Consider the following 20,034-nt stretch of genomic DNA (forward strand, 5'->3'; position numbering starts at 1 on the left):
AAGATAAACGTTGAATTCTTCCTATGTGTGCAACATTGCTGGGTATTGTGAGAGATCATTAAAACACACAGTTCTTATTGAGAAAGTAATAGTCTTATTGAGAATACAAGGTTTAGCCATTAAACGATGGTAAAGTCAGAGGCCAAATGACACCTATTGTATATAACAGTTCCATAGAAACTTGGAGGAGATGAGAGTACTAGAATGGTGTGGTCCATAAAAACTTAACAGAGAATGTGGGACTTGACTTAAACTTTAAAAGATGGTATGAATTTATGTAAGAGAGAACCTGGGAGGACATTCTTGGAGGAGAGTGGGGATGAATAGTATGTGTTTGGAGAATCATATGTGTTTGGAGAAGATAGCTGATTGAGCTAGTTGGAATATGTGGGAAAATGAGTGACAAGTAGATGATCAGGATGAGTATGTATTAGTGTTTCTTAATGAAAGTTTCACCTCAGTAACCTTAAGACTCTTCAAAGTATAAAAGATTGGTTCCTTTTTCAAATCTGCTGACAAATGGTTGTGGTGGTGGTAGTAATGGTGGTGGAATGGGGCTTAGGTATAAGTATTTGAAAAGGTCTGAAGGTGATTGTGATGTCCATTCTTTCTTGAGAAGTGTCGGCCTGGATTATGGAGGGCAAAGATATGAACACAGTATATGAAGGAGATTTTCATGGCAACTCTGGACAAAACAAATTAATTAGAGGCAGAGAAAGGAAATTTACCTGGATTTTGTAATTGATTTGATGTAATATGAGGATGAGTCAATTAAGATTCCATGGTTTCTATCCTGAGGTTCTAGGGGAATGGTGATAAAATAGAGAACTTCTAAGAATTGATTTTGGAGAGAAGATAGTTCAGTTTTAGATAGGAAGATTTGAATGTGGAGGCGGGTGCATGATGTAGGCATTATTTTTTAATGTTTTTCTTCTGAAATAAGTTTTATGATGAAACAAATAGTAGGCTGAGTTAAATAATTGATGTCCAAGTAAAAACAACCAAATGGTAGCCGGAGATATGAGGGATGAGGATGCAGGAAAAAGATCATGATAAAGATTTGGGTGTGATTTATGAAAAGTTGTTACTGAACAAACTCATGAGATGGGGTAAACTTTCTGAGGAAGAAGGTCTGAAGTGGAAAGAGGAAGATGATAGAAGTTTTTATTAGAGGAATAGTGATTATGTAGGGTTATGAGGCCAAGAGAAGAGTGAATTTGATATTGAAGCACAGAAATATGATTAAAACTGAGAAACCAAGTATGCCAGTGTAGGCTAGTAAGTTTTATTTTGTTTTTGTATGTGCATAGAATTAAAGAGGAAGAAATGGGAAAAAAGAAGCTTGTGTGAAGGGGGCTGTTTGTTAATTTTGAAACATTATTCAAATAAGGAGATACCTACCTCACAGACCAACTCTGATTTGATATTTATTTTTCATTCTGTGCTCACCTTTTTTCCATATTTGTCTATCCATATTCTCTCTCTCTTTTTTTAACCCCTCATCTATTTCTTTCTTCCAGAGTTTTGTTTTTGTTTTGGGGTGGGGGTGGGGATGAGGAGGGTGAGGGATCGGTATTCATGTTCTTTTGCAGCTGAAAGTCATTTCCAAATTCAATATTGGGTAATTCTGAGAGAATTTTGACAGGTAGGTAGAATACGATGAAAGTTCTCTCAGGTCGAAATGACCAGTTTGTCCGTAAAATTAGTAGACCTGTTCCAATAATTTGAAAAGTGGCCATAGGAGATTCCTCAGAGTGTGGGAGGTATGCTTCTTTTGAAATACATATAATGAGCATATATATTAAAATGGTTCTCTTGATGTTTTTTATCATCACCATGCACTAACCAGCTGAGCTAACTGGCTAGCCCTCTTTTATTTTTTTTTTATTGCTGTGCGCTCTTGTATATTCATGTTCTAATGATATCTTATTTTTCTAGGGTGCAAAAAAGAGTGCTATTGGTCAGCGCATTGTGGCAACTCTACCATATATCAAGCAAGAAGTTCCCATTATTATTGTGTTCAGAGCATTAGGTTTTGTGTCTGACAGAGATATTTTGGAACATATTATTTATGATTTTGAAGATCCAGAGATGATGGAAATGGTAATGTGAAAGCAAAATGTATTCATAGTGTTTTGTAAGAGATTTAGAGTTACTGATTTTTGCTTATCTTCAAACATAGTAGAAAGCTGCTCTGAAGAGCATTTAGCTGTCATAAATCTCATGGCATTTACTGTGCAGTGAATGCCTTCAGCCCTGCCTGGGCCTCTCTCCTGACAATTCTGTGTAAAATAAATAGAAAACTAGAGGCAGCTGGAGTTCAATGACAACAGCAAGAAGAAACAATAGTGAGGAGAATTGTAAAAGCACCCCAGCCTGGTGCAGTTTACTATAAAGGGAAAGCGAGTAGTTGATAGCTTTTATTTTTAACTTTATTTTGGATTAATTTCAAACTTACAGAAAAGTTGCAAGAACAACACAGAAAACTATTGTATGCTCTTCACCTAGATTCGCCAGTAGTCACTTGCCATATTTGCTTTATCATTCTTTGTACATACTCATTTTTTTTTTCTGGACCATTTGAGAGTAAGTTACAGGCATCATGCCCCTTTACTCCTAAGTACTTCAGTGAACACTTTCCTAAGAACCAGGACATTTACTTACATAATCATAGCATAATTATTGAAATCAGAAAACTTAACCTAGGTATGTTACTGTTGATGTACAGGTCTTATTCAGATTTTTGCCAATTGCCTTGATAATGTCCTTTGTATTATTTTTTTTGCTAGTTCAGAATCCAATTCAGGATCATGAATTACATCTTGTTTTTGTATCTTTTTAGTCTCTTAACCTTTCCTCAGCCTTTCTTTGTCTTTCATAATATTGTAATTTTTAGAGAGGATAGGCCATTTATTTTGTAGACTTTTCCTCAATTTGGCCTTTTCAGATATTTTCTTATGATTAGATCCATTTATGCATTTTTTTTGGCAGGAAATAAAGAGTCTAGTTGTGTGCTTCCCAGGGCATCACATCTAGAGTTTCATGGTGTCATTTCGTCCCATTATTGGTAATGTTAACTTTGATTGCTTCACAATAGTGTCTGTTAGGTACCTCCACTATAAAATTACAACTTTTGTGGGAAGGTTCTTCAAATCTAGATAAATATCCAGTTCCTCATCAATTTTTTCCATTGATGATCCTTGTCTGAATAGTAAATGGTACTCTTAAAGTTGTACTGAATTGTCCAGAGTCTTTAAGACTACAGAGAAATAAGGTAAAATATACGCTAAATATCACAAAGTTAGAAAGTGGAGTACGTTTTTAATTTATGAGAGTATTTATTCGTGTGCTTACATGAGAACAAGGAGTTCTGGTTAGATTTTAGCTCCAGCTTTTACCAGTAGTCATATGCATTTATATTTTTTAAACACTTAAAGTTTGATTCATTTTGTAAAAGCAAGATAATATATGTTTATCTTTTATCCAGAAGGCATCCTAAATGACTCGAATTGAATTCAGACAGTATCCAACATGGAATATTCTTAGTAAAGTGAAAGACCTGATTTGCCTTATGTGTATTGTCTTTGTTCTTTGAGCTCTTTTGAAGCTTAGGCCAATTTTTACAAGTTTGTGACTCAAGCATTCTCTGCACAAAAGTGCTTTATTTTTTTCTTCTAAAAGTGTATTATTCTTTCTTTTTCCCAGTCTATTTTAACCTTAACAAAACAGTTTGTAACAACAATGTCAATTTCCTCTAAAAACATCACTTTGGTCTACTGTTCTGTGATCTCACTTTGACTGGTTTACATGGCTTTTTTCTGATTATGAATGGGACTTGGATGTTTATTAAATAGTGGATCAGTGATAAAAAGACATAGGAAGTCAAAGGCAAGAAGGGTATTTCAGTATATGTGATAGGATTAAAGGGTACTTACAGAGGCTAAAGTTACTAAACGTAACCGCTCATTTCTTATGCTCATTACTGTGTACAAATGGAAATTTAGAAAGTTAGAACTAGAGTGGAACTTAGAAATTATTTTATCTAACCCTTTTGTAGATGAGGAAACTGATTACGTGGCTGTTCAGGGGCCACAGATAGTGAGTGGCAGATGTGGAATCAGGTCTCTTTAAAATGTGCTTTTAAAATAGTCTCTTTTACAAAATATTGAGTGGTTTCATTTATAGATTAAAATTTTCTCCCCTCTCCCCCCCCTTTTTTTGGTGGCTGGCCAGAAGGGGGATCTGAACCGACCTTGGTGTTTTTTTTTTTAATAGTTTTATTTTTTACATTTAAATATTTTTATTTTTTATTTAAAAATTTTTTTTCATTTTCTTTTTTTAAATTTATTTTTTATTTTTTAAATTTTTATTGAATCAGAATTGATTATACATATTTTTGGGGTTCAACATTGAGATATGTTGATCAAATCAATATTGCTAGCATATATATTGTTACAAATCATAATTATTCTTTATGCCCCTTGTCCAATTCCTCCCCATCCCCTTTTCCTCCCCCCTCCCCCCTCTAATTTCCCTAGATGTCTTCTCTCCTGCTGAAAGAATAATGGTTACTCTGTTGATTTGCTGCCCAAATGATCTGTCCAATGCTGAGAGGCATGATCAGGTCCCCCAATACAATCATAGAGCAGGTGTCTCTTCTGTCTTGCTGAAATGGACTTTGTGGAGAGAGAGACATCCTCCTCCTTTCTTTATCTCTACTGGTGACTCTTCTTTTGTCAATGCACTCCAGTGGCTGATGTATCATCTGTGTGGTGGTTGTGGTGTCTAGCCACCTTCGTGGCAGCCATGGTTATTGTGGTGTCTGTGATGGGCCACCCACACAGAGGAGATGATTTTGGCATGCTTCTTGGTGCTGGTGGTGTGCCTGGATGTGGGGAGTGTCCGATCCCCGGCTTCATACCCCGGGACCCCAGGCAGGACCCGAGGTGCTGGTGAGGTGTACCAAGCATGCTGTAACTAAGACCTCCAGCCCTGAAATTTTCTTAATACCAAGACTGAAAACAGTTTGGCACATTTATTCATTGCTAGTTCAGCAAATTATAATTTAACTATGAAATTTCTCTAAATTGGTTCTAGATATCTGGAAGGAACTTTATTTTGCCATTGGTCAATAAAGTGTAAAAAACAAAAACAAACACTATTCTTTTTTTTTTTTTTGTCTTTTTGTGACCGGTAAGGGGATCGCAACTCTTGGCGTGGTTTCGCCCGCACCGTGCTCAGCCAGTGAGCGCACCGGTCATTCCTATATAGGATCCGAACCCGCAGCGGGAGTGCCACTGCGCTCCCAAGCCCTGCACTCTCCCGAGTGCGCCACGGGGCCGGCCCAGCACTATTCTTTTTATAATGGAATTGTTTATGTTTTTCTAGAAAGTATAATTGCCTGTGCTAATGTATGGGTTTTGTCAGAGATCTTTGGGTCTCTGAGGTGTCTTCTAGTTCTAAGATTTTGTGAGTCCTTGATTTTTTCTAAAAATACTCACATATTTGGTTAGGTTTATGGAGATATTTGGCATGTTATAATTTAAGTAATAGTTACCTCAATTTAAGGTGAAAATATGAATTTGCAAGTAACTTTTATTTATATTATCTGATAGGTTAAACCTTCTCTTGATGAAGCTTTTGTCATCCAAGAACAGAATGTTGCACTAAATTTCATTGGTTCAAGAGGGGCAAAGCCTGGTGTTACTAAAGAGAAAAGAATTAAATATGCAAAAGAAGTCTTACAAAAAGAAATGCTCCCTCACGTTGGTGTCAGTGATTTTTGTGAGACCAAAAAAGCCTATTTCTTAGGGTATGTTAAATTTTGTTTCAAGTTCTTTGTCAAGGTGTAGTTGAGCTAAAGTTTTTTTCTTAAAGCTAAAAATGTCAAAAGTGATGTTTTAAATATGTAAACTAAGGAAAAAAAGCCAGAAGGCAAGTATTTGCTTTTTCACTTTTTTCTTCTCTTTTCCTTTTTTTTTTAAAGGTATATGGTTCATAGGTTACTTCTAGCAGCTTTGGGTAGAAGAGAACTAGATGACAGAGATCACTATGGAAACAAAAGATTGGATCTTGCTGGGCCACTACTTGCATTCTTATTTAGAGGGTAAGGAATTACAGAATTAAAATGTTAAAGTAGGGAGATTTCATTTTAGATTGGGCATTGCACCAATTAGTGGAGGGACTAAATTGTCTTGGTACCCCTATTGGGTACTTATGAAGTTAGCTACATTCTGCTATCTGCCCAGATTTAGTTCTGGTTCATGTCCGGGAATGTCAAGTTTGTGAGGATAATTTATTACTTGCTTATATTTTCTTTATTCCTCTGGTAGCTTTATAAGATGTTTGAGAAAGCTGAATTATTATTATTATTATTTTTATTTTTTAAGTTTTTTTTTATATAAAGATGACCGGTAAGGGGATCTTAACCCTTGGCTTGGTGTTGTCAGCACCATGCTCAGCCAGTGAGTGAACCGGCCATCCCTATATAGGGATCTGAGCCCATGGCCTTGGTGTTTGGATCCCTATATAATTAGCACTGCACTCTCCCGAGTGAGCCACGGGCCAGCCCTGTGAATTATTACCTTTATTTTCTTTGTGCTAGTATTGGAATTTTTATTAGTCCTGCTTTGTATTTTATATGTGTACACACACACACACGCACGCATGCACGCACGCACGCACGCATGCACGCACGCACGCACGCACGCACGCTGGGGAGAAATATTTAAAAATATTAACAGTGATTGTTTCAGAGTGTTGGGGTTATGTGTGATTTTTAAAATTTTATTCTGATGTTTTTATATTTTCTATGTTTTCTATAATGAACTTATAATACTTTTATAATTAAAAACAATTTTAGAAACAAAATATGTAGACAATATGAAAAGGATAAAATTAGCAGTGTTTTGCACATGTTTTGTTATTTAGTGTGTTGTAGATTACTGCTTTTCAACCTTTTTTTGTCATCCTGCTGAGGAGCCTCTTCGGATATTTTTTCCTAATTGCTCCCCTGCCACGTATGTCTATGTACTATATACATGTAGTACATAGACATACGCGGCAGGGGAGCAATATATATATATATATATATATATATCTGTGCTTTATACATAACAAAGAGTAATAACAACTTTCATTTTTCCCCGATCATTTTTCTCCATTTGTGGGCAATATCGTCCCTGCTGTTGTAAGCCTTTATTTACATGTTTAAAACAATACCATTTTATTTGGCAGTATGTTTAAGAATTTGCTTAAAGAAGTGCGGATCTATGCACAGAAGTTTATTGATCGAGGAAAGGATTTTAATTTGGAGTTGGCAATTAAAACAAGGATTATATCCGATGGCCTAAAATACTCTTTAGCTACTGGAAACTGGGGTGATCAAAAGAAAGCTCATCAAGCTAGAGCTGGAGTATCTCAGGTAAGGTGTAAACTGTGACTACAGATTTGATAGGAAGAATGTTACAGGACTAGTAGATCCATTCATTAAATGTAAATGGTTTTGCCTTTTTTTCCTTGGTCAAATGTGAAATCACTGTGAGCTTTTGAATTATGAAAATGAAATTTTTCTTAAGTTAGCTATTTGCATTACTAAGAGACACTTAAGTTTTTGGCTTGCCATTTAGAAATTCAAGATGGTTAATATTATGTCTTAAAAGCTCCATATTAGAAGCCAGAGGGGCATTTCCTTCCTATGTTGGAAAAAAGAGTACCTTTAACACTGATTTCTATATGTTGGTTGTTGCAATAGCTACTCTTAGATGGAGTAATGGGGAAAAGCTTTTAAAAAATGTCTTACTAGGTGTTTTTATTTTTTATTTTTTTGTATTTGCTTTTCATGTAAGGTTGAAAACTTACAATGCATTTCTCTAGCTTTGGAATTTTGGGGGATCTCCTTTTTTTTTTTTTTTTAAACTAACCCTATACAATTATCATTTGGTTGATTTGTCATTCAAACACCAACTTCAGGCTTTGATTCCTAGAAACCTATATGCTTTAAGAAGTTCTGGGAGGCTGCTGATAGCAAAGTTAAATTTCCACTTCCTTTTAATTCAGTAAGGATTTATCGGGTGTACATTGTGGTGCTGTGTTCACAGAAATATATGAGATACTATTCAAGCCTTCAAAGAGTTCATCAACATCTAGCAGAGGAAACAGATTCAATCCCATATAGCCCAGTATGCCCTGAGCTGTATTATGATAAACACCATTCTGCAAATTCAGCTCAATGAATTGTTACTGGGACCTGTGATGTGCCAGGTACTCTGCCACACATTGGAAATGCAAAATGAATGAATAAAACATGATCTCTCGTCATCAATAATTTAGTCTATACTTGTAGGTAAATGTGAACAGATAATTTCAACATGTTACAGTCAGTATTATAATAAGAAAAATGCACAGTTGCTCAGTGGGAATGCTAACAAAAGGCATTTAGCACAGCCTGACGACAGGGTGGAAAGAAGTCTTTAAGAGGTAGCACCTGAGCTAAATCTTGAAGAGTAATTGGGAAACACCTAAGTTAGGGAGGAGCAGCTAACAGGAAAACTGTAGAAAATGTCCCAGTATCCTGAACAGAGGGATGGAGGCAGGAAAGTGTGTGTGTATGTTGGGGGAGGTAGAGCAGTTCAGGGTTTTCAAATCAAGGTGGGCTGTTAGGAAGATGGGTTTGGAGAGGGGAGCTGAGAACAGCTTATAGAGGGGAGTGACACAGTCGTTTTTGTTTTTAGACAGATTCACAATAATTGGCAGTGTGGAGAAAAGATTTGAGAAGGGCAGGAAGATTGGTGAAGGAGCCTGGGTGAGAAATAATTAGGGTCTGGTCTAGAGCAGTCTTACAGAGATAGAGAGTGGAGTTAAATTTGAGAAATATTTAGGAAGTAAGTTTTGTAAGACTTTGTGATTGATTAGTTGAGTGCTGGAAAACTCCATCGAGTACAGAAAAGAGAACAGTTCTTTCTGGATGTGGTTCAGATGGCTTTTATAGAGGTGGTAACATTTCAGTAGGCAAAGCAAAGTGGAGAAGTTCATTCTGTTCTGTGGCAATAGCGTGGTCAAAGGTGTGGAGGTGTGTGTTAGTCCATTTCTGTTGCTAATGGCATAAACACTTGAAACTGGGTAATTTGTAAAGAAACAATATTTATTGTTTACAGTTTTGGAGACGGAGAAGTCTGAAGTCCAGAGAACACATCTGGTGAGGGCCTTGTCCTGTTGATGACTGTAGCCAACTCTCAGGGTATCACATGGCAAATATGGCAAGAGCAGAGAGAGACTAACCTCATCATTCACTCTCTTTTTAAAGCCACCAGAACCATTCCCATTATTCCAAGAATGGATCAATACATTCACGAGGGTACATTTCTCACAATCCAGTCACCTCTCCAGGGCCTCACCTTTCAAATACCACAATAGGATTTCCCACCCTCTTAACTGTCACAGTGGGGACCAAGCCTCCAACACATTAAACTTTGGGGGGACAAAATTCAATCCATAAGAAGGAGAGAGAGAGTATATGGCAATGTCCATTAAGTACAGGAGTGTAGTGAGACTGGTAGGGGAAAGTCGTTTGGGACTTCATTGAGAAGTGCTTTAATGTCTTGCTCTTTTGTAGTCAGTGGTGACTTGTTTGATATTTTTTAAATGGGTGAGTGATGTGGATGTATGTATATTTTAATAATTCTGGTAACCGAGGAAGGTAGATTGGAGGGGACAAGACGGATTTATAAGGTGATGGAAGTGGTATAGGTGAGGGGTAAGGGGCTGGTGTATTGCTGTGACATTGGGAAGGGAGGGGCTAGATTTTTTAGAAAATTTGAAAATAGAATTGACAGGATATGTTTATCGATGCTTTGAAGGAGGAACTCAGAGACCAAAATGATTTTGAGATTTCTAGATTGGGAGATCAAGGGAAGGGTGATGCCATTGACCATGAACAAGAGAAGAAGGAGGTTTGGGTTGTTTTAGGGCTGGGGGAAGATGGTGATGTGTTAACAGGTATATTGAACTTGAGTTTCCTGCTTTATTTCTCTCTAAATGTTACCTTTTTGTAAGCATTATCTTGCTTAATATCTTATAAGTATTAATAATGGATATTTGCATCTCTGCATTGAATTCAGAAGCTTCGTCCTGAAAAAAGTGCTGGGATGGGTTAGTGATGTCTGCTATGTTGTCAAAGGAGTGTGAGTTGTTAGCAATTTATTTAACACTCACTGAGTACCTAATGTATGCCAAGTATTGTTCTTGGTGCTGGGATACAGCAGAGAACAAAACAATTAAAGAAAATCCCTGCCCTTGTGGAACTTAATGTCCTAATGTTTGGAGACAGACCATAAACAAAATGTTTATGTGGTTTGTTAGAACTGTACCTCACATATTTTCCATACCTGCTATAAGGAACAGTTAAGTTATGGGGGTGAACCATATTATCTAGAGAAAGGATAGAGAAAGGAGGGATGAAGACAGTTTGATACTCAGTGGATTGTATGTGAAAATATGTCTTTGCCTCTGTGATAGTATGAATCACAGAAATGCCCAGACTTTAAAGATTTGCTTTTTTTTCCCCTAGGTATTAAACCGCCTGACTTTTGCATCTACTCTTTCTCATCTACGTCGTTTAAATTCTCCTATTGGTAGAGATGGCAAGCTAGCAAAACCAAGACAGTTGCATAATACTTTATGGGGAATGGTGTGTCCTGCTGAGACCCCAGAGGTAAGGCATTAGAATTTATGTTCAGGAGAAAAAGTCTGCTAGTAATTATGTAGGGCATAATTACTTTAGAAGTAGGATTTTATTTAATTATGCAGTGTGGTTTAAAACTAAGGTATTATTTACAAGTTTTTAGAAAGTAAATCTTGAAATCAAATTGAAGGAAAAATGTTTATGGAAAAGAATTTTGTTGGCATGTAAAATCAGTGTAAAACTTGGTTTATTCCTTAGGGCCATGCTGTAGGACTTGTGAAGAACTTAGCCCTGATGGCTTATATTTCAGTTGGATCTCAACCTTCTCCAATTCTGGAATTTTTAGAAGAATGGAGCATGGAAAATTTAGAAGAAATTTCACCTGCAGCTATTGCTGAGTGTGTATAGATGGCGTTTTCTTTTTAAACTATTGTCAGTCTTTAGTTATACCTTAGTATAGAATTGCTAAGTACAAAATGCTTTTGGTTTTTCATTTTAGTGCAACCAAGATTTTTGTTAATGGCTGCTGGGTTGGAATACATAAAGATCCTGAGCAACTTATGAACACTTTAAGGAAATTGCGGCGTCAGATGGACATTATTGTGTCTGAAGTAAGAGTCTTTAATTAGCCAAGAGGGTGTGGTCTGTGGGATTTTTAAACAAGGCATAAGACTAATGAAAATTATCTTTGCATTGGCATCTTTCTTTGAGGTGGAGTCCCTTGAATTGTAAAGTACATTATCAAAAGACTAGGTGATATTTTAAGCTAATTTAATTATAAGGCATTGCTTGCTTTAATCTTTAGATATATGCTTCTAAAAATTTCGACATGTAATTTAAATTATTGAATTATATTTTACAACTCAAATTATGTTTTATTTATTTTTTAAACTTTTTAAAAATTAGCATATTCATTATTACAAATCATAGTTATTCTTTATGTCCCTTATCCAACCTCTCCCCTTTCCCTTCCCCCTCTAAAAAACATAGATTTGTTCTCTCCATCTGTATTAGTCTGTTTTATGTTGCTGTTACAGAAATACCTGAGACTGGGTAATTTGTAAGAACAGAGGTTTATTTGGCTTATGATTCTGGGACAGCTGCATCTGGCATGGACCTCAGGCTGCTTCTACTCATGGCAGAAAGTGGCAGGCAGTTTATGGGTACAAGCAGATCACATGGTGAGAGGAAGCAAGAGAGAGAGAGAGGAGGTTACCAGGGTCTTTTAAACAACCAGCTCTCGTGGGAACTAATAGTGTGAGATCTCACTCAAGATGCTCATCCCTCAGAGAGAGCATTAACCCATTCATGAGGGATCCGCCCCCATGACTCAATCAGTTTCCAATGCTGCTACATTGGAGATCAAATTTCCACATGAGTTTTGGGGGGACAACACATCCAAACTCCATCACTATCTGATAGATTAACTGTTCTTCTGTTGATTTGTTGCCTTGGGTGATCTGTCCAGTACTGAGATGGGTGTGATCAAGTGCTCCTTTATTATCGTAAAGCAGATGCTTCTTCTGGTACTGTGGAGTGTGCTGTAGAGAGAGAGGACCTCTTCTTTTTTTTTTTTTCCTTTGGTCTCCTCTGGTGCCTGTTCTTGTGTCAATGCAGTTGGGAATCTGTTGTGCCATCAGTATGGTAGCTGTGACAGCTGCGAAAGACTAGCCACTTTTGTGGCAGCCACGGCAACTGCGGTATCTGTGGTGGGCTAACTGTGGAAATGGTGTTCTTGATGTGCTCTTTACCTGGTTGTGGCTGGGTTCTGCTTCCCCCTGCTCTGTGCGTTAAGACCCCTGCAGGGCCCCAGGGTGGCGGTGGCTGCTTGCTTTGTTGCGGCTGGGTTTGGCTTCCCCTGGCTCTATGCCTCAGGAGCTAAGCAGGGCCCAGGGCAGTGGCAGTAGCATGCCTAATTGTGGCTGGGTTTGGCTTCCCCTGGCTCCTTGCTCAAATTATGTTTTAAAGTAAAAGAATTGTTTTGGGCATTTTTTTCTAAAAAATGCTCTTAAAAGTACTTTAAAAAAGGGAATAGTCATCTCTAATTTTTCCTTTGTCTGAATACAGAGATTCATTCATAAAATGTGATGCACCTCTATTAGATTCCCTTATATTTAGGTTAATATTGAAATGCTTTGGAACGAGGATGGATTTTTTTTTAATCACTAAAATATACTGTGAGCTTTATTATTCCCCAAAATAGGGTTTTTAGTATGCTGTTTGAAGGACATGGCTGAGGCTTTTGATTTCCCCAAATATACACTTTGAGGCCTATCTAGGTGAAAGTGGGTTTGGAGGGAAACTAACACACCTTAGCCAGTAGCTGGCCTCCTTTATACCTAGCAAAGCAAAGCAGAGAGTTTGGTTGCTCCAGTTCTTCTCTAGCACGCAGGCCCTGGGTTTTGACCCTGGCTTATTTACAGCTTGAAGGTAGGAACAGAATGCTTCACTTGAGGAAGGCAAGGTTAAGAGAAAGCCCAAGAACAAAAATTGCTATATTTTTTGTGATTGAGAAATTTGTTAATGATTATTGTTGACTGTGTTTTTCTGCTGAGAGTCTTTTTTAGCTTTTCTGTGTTTTCTAGGGTAAAATTAAATTCTTCTTTCTGTTTTAGGCCTCCATACCTTTCCATGCCCTCAACCTGGAATGTTTGAACTCCCTGCCCACTATGCCTCCCCAAAAACGAGGAATAGGGAGAAGGGTGCTTATTAGTTTTTTGGTTAAATCTCACTTATTCTGAAAAACTTATATTAATTGTCTTTCAAGACACCTTACCTGACTGCCTAGTTTGATTTAGATGGGAGATTGGTTAACTCTTCCTGTAAAGGGACAGATATTAAATATTTTAGGCTTTGCCCACCATGCAGTGTCTGTTGTGTATTTAACTCTGCTGTTGTAATGAGAAGCAGCCATAGATAATAGATAAACCAAAAAAATTTATTTACAAAAACAGGTGGTGAGTGAGAACAGATTTGGCTTTCAGGCCCTTTGCCGACCCCTCTGATTTAAATCTCTGTGACTATATATAGCATATTTTACTTAAATGCCACTGACAGAATTCTTATACCACACAGTAACTATTGATTTATTTGTCTACCTCGCTCACTATACTGTTAGCTCCTTAGAGGCAGGGAATACGTCTTAATTTGACTTTGTATTTTCAGCTCTGAGCATAGTGTCTTATATATAATAGACATTCAGTAAGTGTTTGTGGACCCCTGTGTCTTTGGAGTAGGCATTTTAATCTGTTGGAGAGTGATGTTGGAAGCCTGTAAGTGGGAGAATTGTGTATATTTTTCAGATGTCTAGAACTCTTTCTTTTCCTTCATATTTTCTGATAACCAGAGGTCTACATTTTACCCATTTCTAACTTGTTGGACCTGTTAGGTAGGGTTTCCTGTCAGTAGTTCTCTCTAGACCTACTAAAGAACACCTGTTTCCTTTGGAACTCAAGATACTATCTGGCCTTTGAGGGGGCACAGCTCAATTTATATCCTCCTGTTAAGACAGTAGAGCTAAATTTTATCAGGAATGTTAGTTCTCCAAGAATTCAAGGGAGTGCATTTGAAGGCAGTATCTTTTCTTGGAATTTAGAATGCCAGTCATGGTATTTTTGCTCACAGACGGTGATTTCTTCTCACTTTGCTTTCTTCCTTTTTGGTGGCTGATTGTAAGGGGATCCGAACCCTTGACTTTGGTGTTGTCAGCACCATGCTATAACCAAGTGAGCTAACTGGCCAGACTGCCTCATGTTGCTAATGATAGGAAGTGGGCTATGAACGTGGAACATTTTCTGTTTCTTGGCTTTTGATGCTTTAATTTTGGAGAAGAACTTGATGTTTTTGATCAAGCTTTTGTGATTTACCATGGTTTTTATACTGAGTAACCCTAATCTTTTCCTTTCTTAGATAAACCCAATTCTTTCTTTAGTAAAAGGATCCGGATGTGATTTTACTTTTCAAAAGTACTTTTGGGGGGAAATACCAATCTATTTTTCAGTTTCCCAACTCACTGGCAATTCATTTTTTAATTGACTTCCAAGATTATATACTAGATCAAAATAATTCACTGGAAATTCTTATTTGTTTCCTTTTTGACTTCTTTCTTTCTATTTTTTTTTAACTTTATTTTTCCTTTATAAAATATATTTTAAAAATTTATTTTTAATTCTACATGTTTATGGGGTACAGTGTATTGTTTCAAAATGCATATATTGTGTAATAATCCCTTTTGGGTAGTTAGCATATCCATCACCTAAACACTTATCATTTCTTTGTGTTGATAATGATCAAGATCTTTTCTAACTATTTTGAAATATGTGATACACTATTATTAGCTATAGTCTCCCTAGAGCAGCAGAACTTAATGACTTATTTCTTTATATATAAGTTCTTCAGATTTTGCAGTGCTTTTAATAATTCTTATGTTCTTTATTGCAAATTTGCCCCCAAATTTCTAGGAATACATTTTCTAGACAAGCACTGTCCAATAGAAATATAATATGAGCCACATATGCAATTTAAAAAATTTTAATTGTCACATTAAAAAAGTAAAGAAACAATTGGAAGTAATTTTAATAAAATATTTTATTTGGCTCGATACATCTAGAATATTACAATTTCAACATATTATCAATATAAAATTGTTAATGAGCTATTTTACTTTTTTGGGGGGGTACTTCTTTCAAATCTGTTGTGTAATTTAAACAGCACATCTCATTTCAGAATGGCCACATTTCAAGTGCTCAATAGTCACATGTGGCTAGTAGCTACTGTATTGTTTAGCTAGACAGTCAGGCTTATGACTGGCAATGTATGGTCAAGGCCGAGTGATATAGGGCTGGTTATTGAAAGGTTACAGGGTCAAGTATATATAATTAGCAAAGAGCCAAAATAAGAAGTTGTCATACTAGTGTTTGTGGTACTAAAAAATATTTTCTTCATTTTACATTAACTTTCACAACATTATTACTAGGTGTCGTTTTCAGCTTATAACTACCAAGATTATATTTTTTCCTCTTTAAAATTAAAAATTATATCTAAGTTTTTAATATATTGAATAATGGTAAACTAAGATTTGTCCATTTTATTTGAAAATTGTTTGCTCTAGAAATTTAGTAGGAGTTTCACAGTGTTATTAGCTAAGCCTTGATAGAGAGAAAAGTTCTTGAGACTGTTTTGTCTTTTTATATGTAGGTTTCTATGATCAGAGATATTCGAGAGAGGGAGATTCGGATCTATACAGATGCAGGCCGTATTTGTAGACCACTTCTCATTGTGGAAAAGCAAAAGCTACTTTTGAAGAAGAGACATATTGACCAACTGAAAGAGAGAGAATATAACAACTATAGGTAAAAACATGCAGTGAGAAAAATGTGTTCATTAAAAAAATTGAGATAGAATTTACATGCCATAAAATTAACCATTTAAAAAAAGTGTGTAATTCATGGGTTTATAGTATATTTATGGAGTTGTGCAACCATCACCACTATCTAATTCCAGAATATTTTCATTGCCCTAAAAAATAAACTTGTACCATTAGCAGTCACATTTGTTTTTCTTAACTTCTGTTATCAAGCCAGGGACTTGTAGGATTTTGTTTAGGCATAAAAGTCTTTTAGATATGTTACTCTAATAATAATAAGAAATAACCTATATAATATAAATACAATATATATAACAAATAATATAATGTTACGTATAATACAAATAATAATAAAGAAATCTAATGAAGAAATGAACCTGCTTTAAAAAAATTTTTAGTAATGTATAAATGTATATATTTTTATTGTAAAAAAAATTCAAACAGTATGTATAATAAAAAATGTAAAAGGCCCAAATTCATGCTCTCCTCTTCACAAATAATTACTGATAACAGTTGGGCATATATTCTACCAGACCACATCCTGTGTATTTATATACTCACCCCTTTCCCTCCCCCTGCCACCTCCACAAGTAGTTTCTTTAAAACAAAGCAAAACAAACTAATAATAGTTATGGGATTATACTTTACAGTATTGTTCAGTAACTTCCTTTTTTCACCGTTAACATTTATATATCTATGTTGGAACTCTTTCCATATAAGTACATATAAATATAGGAATACTTTTTATTTATCTAGGCCTAGTTGGTGAAAATATTTCAAGAAATAAGGAAATTGAGTGAATTCTTTTTAGTTGGCAGGATCTTGTGGCCAGTGGGGTAGTAGAATATATTGATACCCTAGAAGAAGAAACAGTGATGCTTGCAATGACTCCAGATGATTTACAAGAGAAAGAAGTAGCTTATTGTTCTACTTATACACACTGTGAGATTCATCCTTCAATGATCCTTGGTGTCTGTGCATCTATTATTCCCTTTCCTGATCATAACCAGGTTGGTAGCACTTAACTGTCTTCTGGTTTCTCAAGAATTGGGGGAAATAATGACATGAGATGTTTGTCTGTAATCATTTCCTAAGAGAAAAGCCTTTTAACGAAAAGGCTATGAACTCTTACAGAATCAGCATTCAATGTGCTTGTTGTTTTGTTTCATTGTTAAGAGACATAACTGAGTATTCTAAATAGTTATTATCACTTACCTTTCAGAAAAGGTCAGGAAGTTTATCATTCATATTTCTGATTTATGGCCAGAGTCTTTTCCTATAGAGATACTAAATTTTCATTTATTTTGCTTTTCATATCTACCTGTAGTCCCCTAGAAACACATACCAGTCTGCTATGGGTAAGCAGGCTATGGGAGTTTATATCACCAACTTCCATGTTCGTATGGACACATTGGCCCATGTTCTCTATTATCCTCAAAAACCACTTGTAACTACACGGTCTATGGAATATCTACGATTTAGAGAGCTGCCAGCAGGTATGTTCAGTTTTGTTCTGCATTTTTTAGGATCCTGCCAGGCTTAACGCACTTTTCTGGGTGCTTGGGAGGGTTAAAAAATGCATATAACAGTGCCTATTCTCATGAAATTTGTAATGTGCAAAACATGAACATAATGAAAAGGTGGGTATGTGGAAAGTGTTATGATGGAGGTACAAAGTCCTTTGGAGGTACAGACGCATGGAAATGATTGATTCCTATTAGAAGTCTAGAGCCAGTTTCATGGAGGAAGTGAAATTTTAGACTGGAGTAAAGTGGGTGAAGGAGTATTTGGATTTGAGAGATGGGCGTGAGATAAGGGACCAGTCAGTAGTCATGTCAGTTGAGTGTGGCTGGAGTGTAAATAAATGGGAGTGAAGCTTGGAATCATTGTGTTGGGAGAACCTGAACAGGTTGGATTTTATTTTGAGAATGAAGAAGACCCATCCAACCTTTTTGAGTAGGGAAGTAACACAATTAGAAATTTGTTTTAGGAATATCATTCTGACAAGAGCGTAAGGGGTAGATTAGTATCCAGTACTTTTTAGCATGGAGATAATTTAGAGGTTTTTGCAGTTGTCTAAGTGTGAAATGGTAAGGTCCTAAAGAGATTAAAAAGAATGGTGAGTGAGACATCTTTTGAAAAGCACTTGATGGGACTTGGAGACTGGATGGATGTGGAACGATGACAGCAGGAAAGAGAGGAATTGAAAATGTTGGTGTTTGTGGCTTGGGTGATTGAGGTGAGACAGGTGCTGTTGATTAGATTGGGAGCATGTTAGAAGGAAGTAGAGGTTTTAGAGATAAAATAATAAATTCTTTTTGGGATATGTTGGTTTTGAGTTTCTGCCAGCACACTAAGAAGTTATCTTCCAACAGTGAGTTGCAAATATGATTTGAAGAAGGTCAAGTCTATATGTGAAGTTTTTAAAATATATTATTGATAATTATAAATTACTATGAAATTGCCTAGGGTGAATTCAGAATGAGAAAAGGACCAGAGGTAGAACTTTGGGCAGTAGGAAGACAAATGAGGAGAGGAGATTTGAGAAGCAGCTGATGAGGGAACCAGGAACTTGGAGGAGATTCTCAAGTAGAATACACAGTGGGGTAGAATTGCACAGAGAAGTCTGAAGTGATGCGAGTGTTGAATATTAAAGGAAACTATTTTTCTTTGACACTATTATTGTCTTATTATATTAACAGAATTTTGGCTTTGAATGTGGGTAGCATTTATTATTTATTTTATTAGTAAAGTTTGTCTTTAATGGCTCTAAATTATAAACTGTAATACAGGCCCTAACATTTTATTTTTATTTTTTCTTAAAGATGACTGGTAAGGGGATCTTAACCCTTGACTTGGTGTTGTCAGCACCACGCTGTCCCAAGTGAGCTAGCCGGCCATCCCTATATAGGGATCTGAACCTGTGGCCTTGGTGTTATCAGCACCACACTCTCCCAAGTGAGCCACGGGCTGGCCTTCAGGCTCTAACATTTTTATAGCAAATTCTCATATATTAAAATGACTTCTTTTCAAAATCCTCCACAAGGGGTTACTCTTGTCCAGAAAAACAAAATCTGTTAGATTATCTACAGTATGCTTATATTTTTGGGCTATGCTGCAGTGCTGTGTTTTCTTCAAAAGTTAGATAATACAGTGTCTTTACGGCTAGAGAAGAAAAGGTAGTGAAGGATTGGATTTGAAAGAAAATGTTCCTTGTTTTGATACTGATGTGAAGTGGAGAGGCATGGCTGGTAGGGACTGCATGCCTTTCACTGCTATTATTCATTTCTTCTTCAGCGTATCTTTTTAAAACACTTTTATTTTGAGAGTATTTAAAAAAAAAGTATATAGAAGTTTTAAGACTAGTACAAAAAATTTCTGTATTCTCTTTATCCAGATTTCCTAGTTAACATTTTCCTACATTTGCCTTATCATTCTCTCCCTGAACCCTGAGATGGTAAGTGGCAGGTCTTAAACCGCATCAGTCTTTAGTTTTTCAGTGTGTGTTTCCTAAAAACAAGGACATTCTCTACAGTACAAGTATCAAAATCAGGTTAACATTGATACCCATCTAGTCAGCAGTCCCCAATTCATATTTTGCCACTTGTCCTAATGATGTCCATATTGGGTCTAAGATCTAATTTAGGATTGTGCATTGCATTTAGTTGCATGTTGTTTTAGTGCATGTTCTTCTCAACCTGGAACAGTTTTTCAGTCTTTCCTTGTCTCTCATGACTTTGACATTTTTGAAGAGTCCAGGTAGATTACTTCGTGCATTGTTTCTCAATTTGGGTTTGGGTTTTTATTCAGATTTCAGATTTTGGGTTTGTTGTTTCCTCATGATGATATTCAGGTTATGAATTTTTGGCAGGACTAGCTTAGACATGATGCTGTGTTTTCAGTGCATCATATCAGGAGGAAGATGCTGTCTATTTGTCCTGTTGCTAGTGATTTTAACTTTTATCATGTGATTACTTGTTAATTATAA

The 20,034-nt window shown here is 36.2% G+C and overlaps 1 protein-coding gene across 1 annotated transcript in view; it reads left to right on the forward strand.

Annotated features, from left to right (window-relative positions):
- POLR2B (RNA polymerase II subunit B) overlaps positions 1-20,034 on the forward strand; it is a 47,231-nt gene that overhangs the window by 15,360 nt on the left and 11,837 nt on the right. Inside the window, exons 7-16 of the mRNA XM_063107212.1 lie at positions 1,939-2,103; positions 5,616-5,812; positions 5,987-6,106; positions 7,237-7,423; positions 10,568-10,711; positions 10,940-11,079; positions 11,181-11,292; positions 15,878-16,032; positions 16,858-17,056; positions 17,374-17,542. Of these exons, the coding sequence (XP_062963282.1) occupies positions 1,939-2,103; positions 5,616-5,812; positions 5,987-6,106; positions 7,237-7,423; positions 10,568-10,711; positions 10,940-11,079; positions 11,181-11,292; positions 15,878-16,032; positions 16,858-17,056; positions 17,374-17,542 (1,588 nt within the window). The remainder of the gene's footprint in view (positions 1-1,938; positions 2,104-5,615; positions 5,813-5,986; positions 6,107-7,236; positions 7,424-10,567; positions 10,712-10,939; positions 11,080-11,180; positions 11,293-15,877; positions 16,033-16,857; positions 17,057-17,373; positions 17,543-20,034) is intronic.

Source organism: Cynocephalus volans, chromosome 9 (assembly GCF_027409185.1).
Source record: "Cynocephalus volans isolate mCynVol1 chromosome 9, mCynVol1.pri, whole genome shotgun sequence".
NCBI lineage: Eukaryota > Metazoa > Chordata > Mammalia > Dermoptera > Cynocephalidae > Cynocephalus > Cynocephalus volans.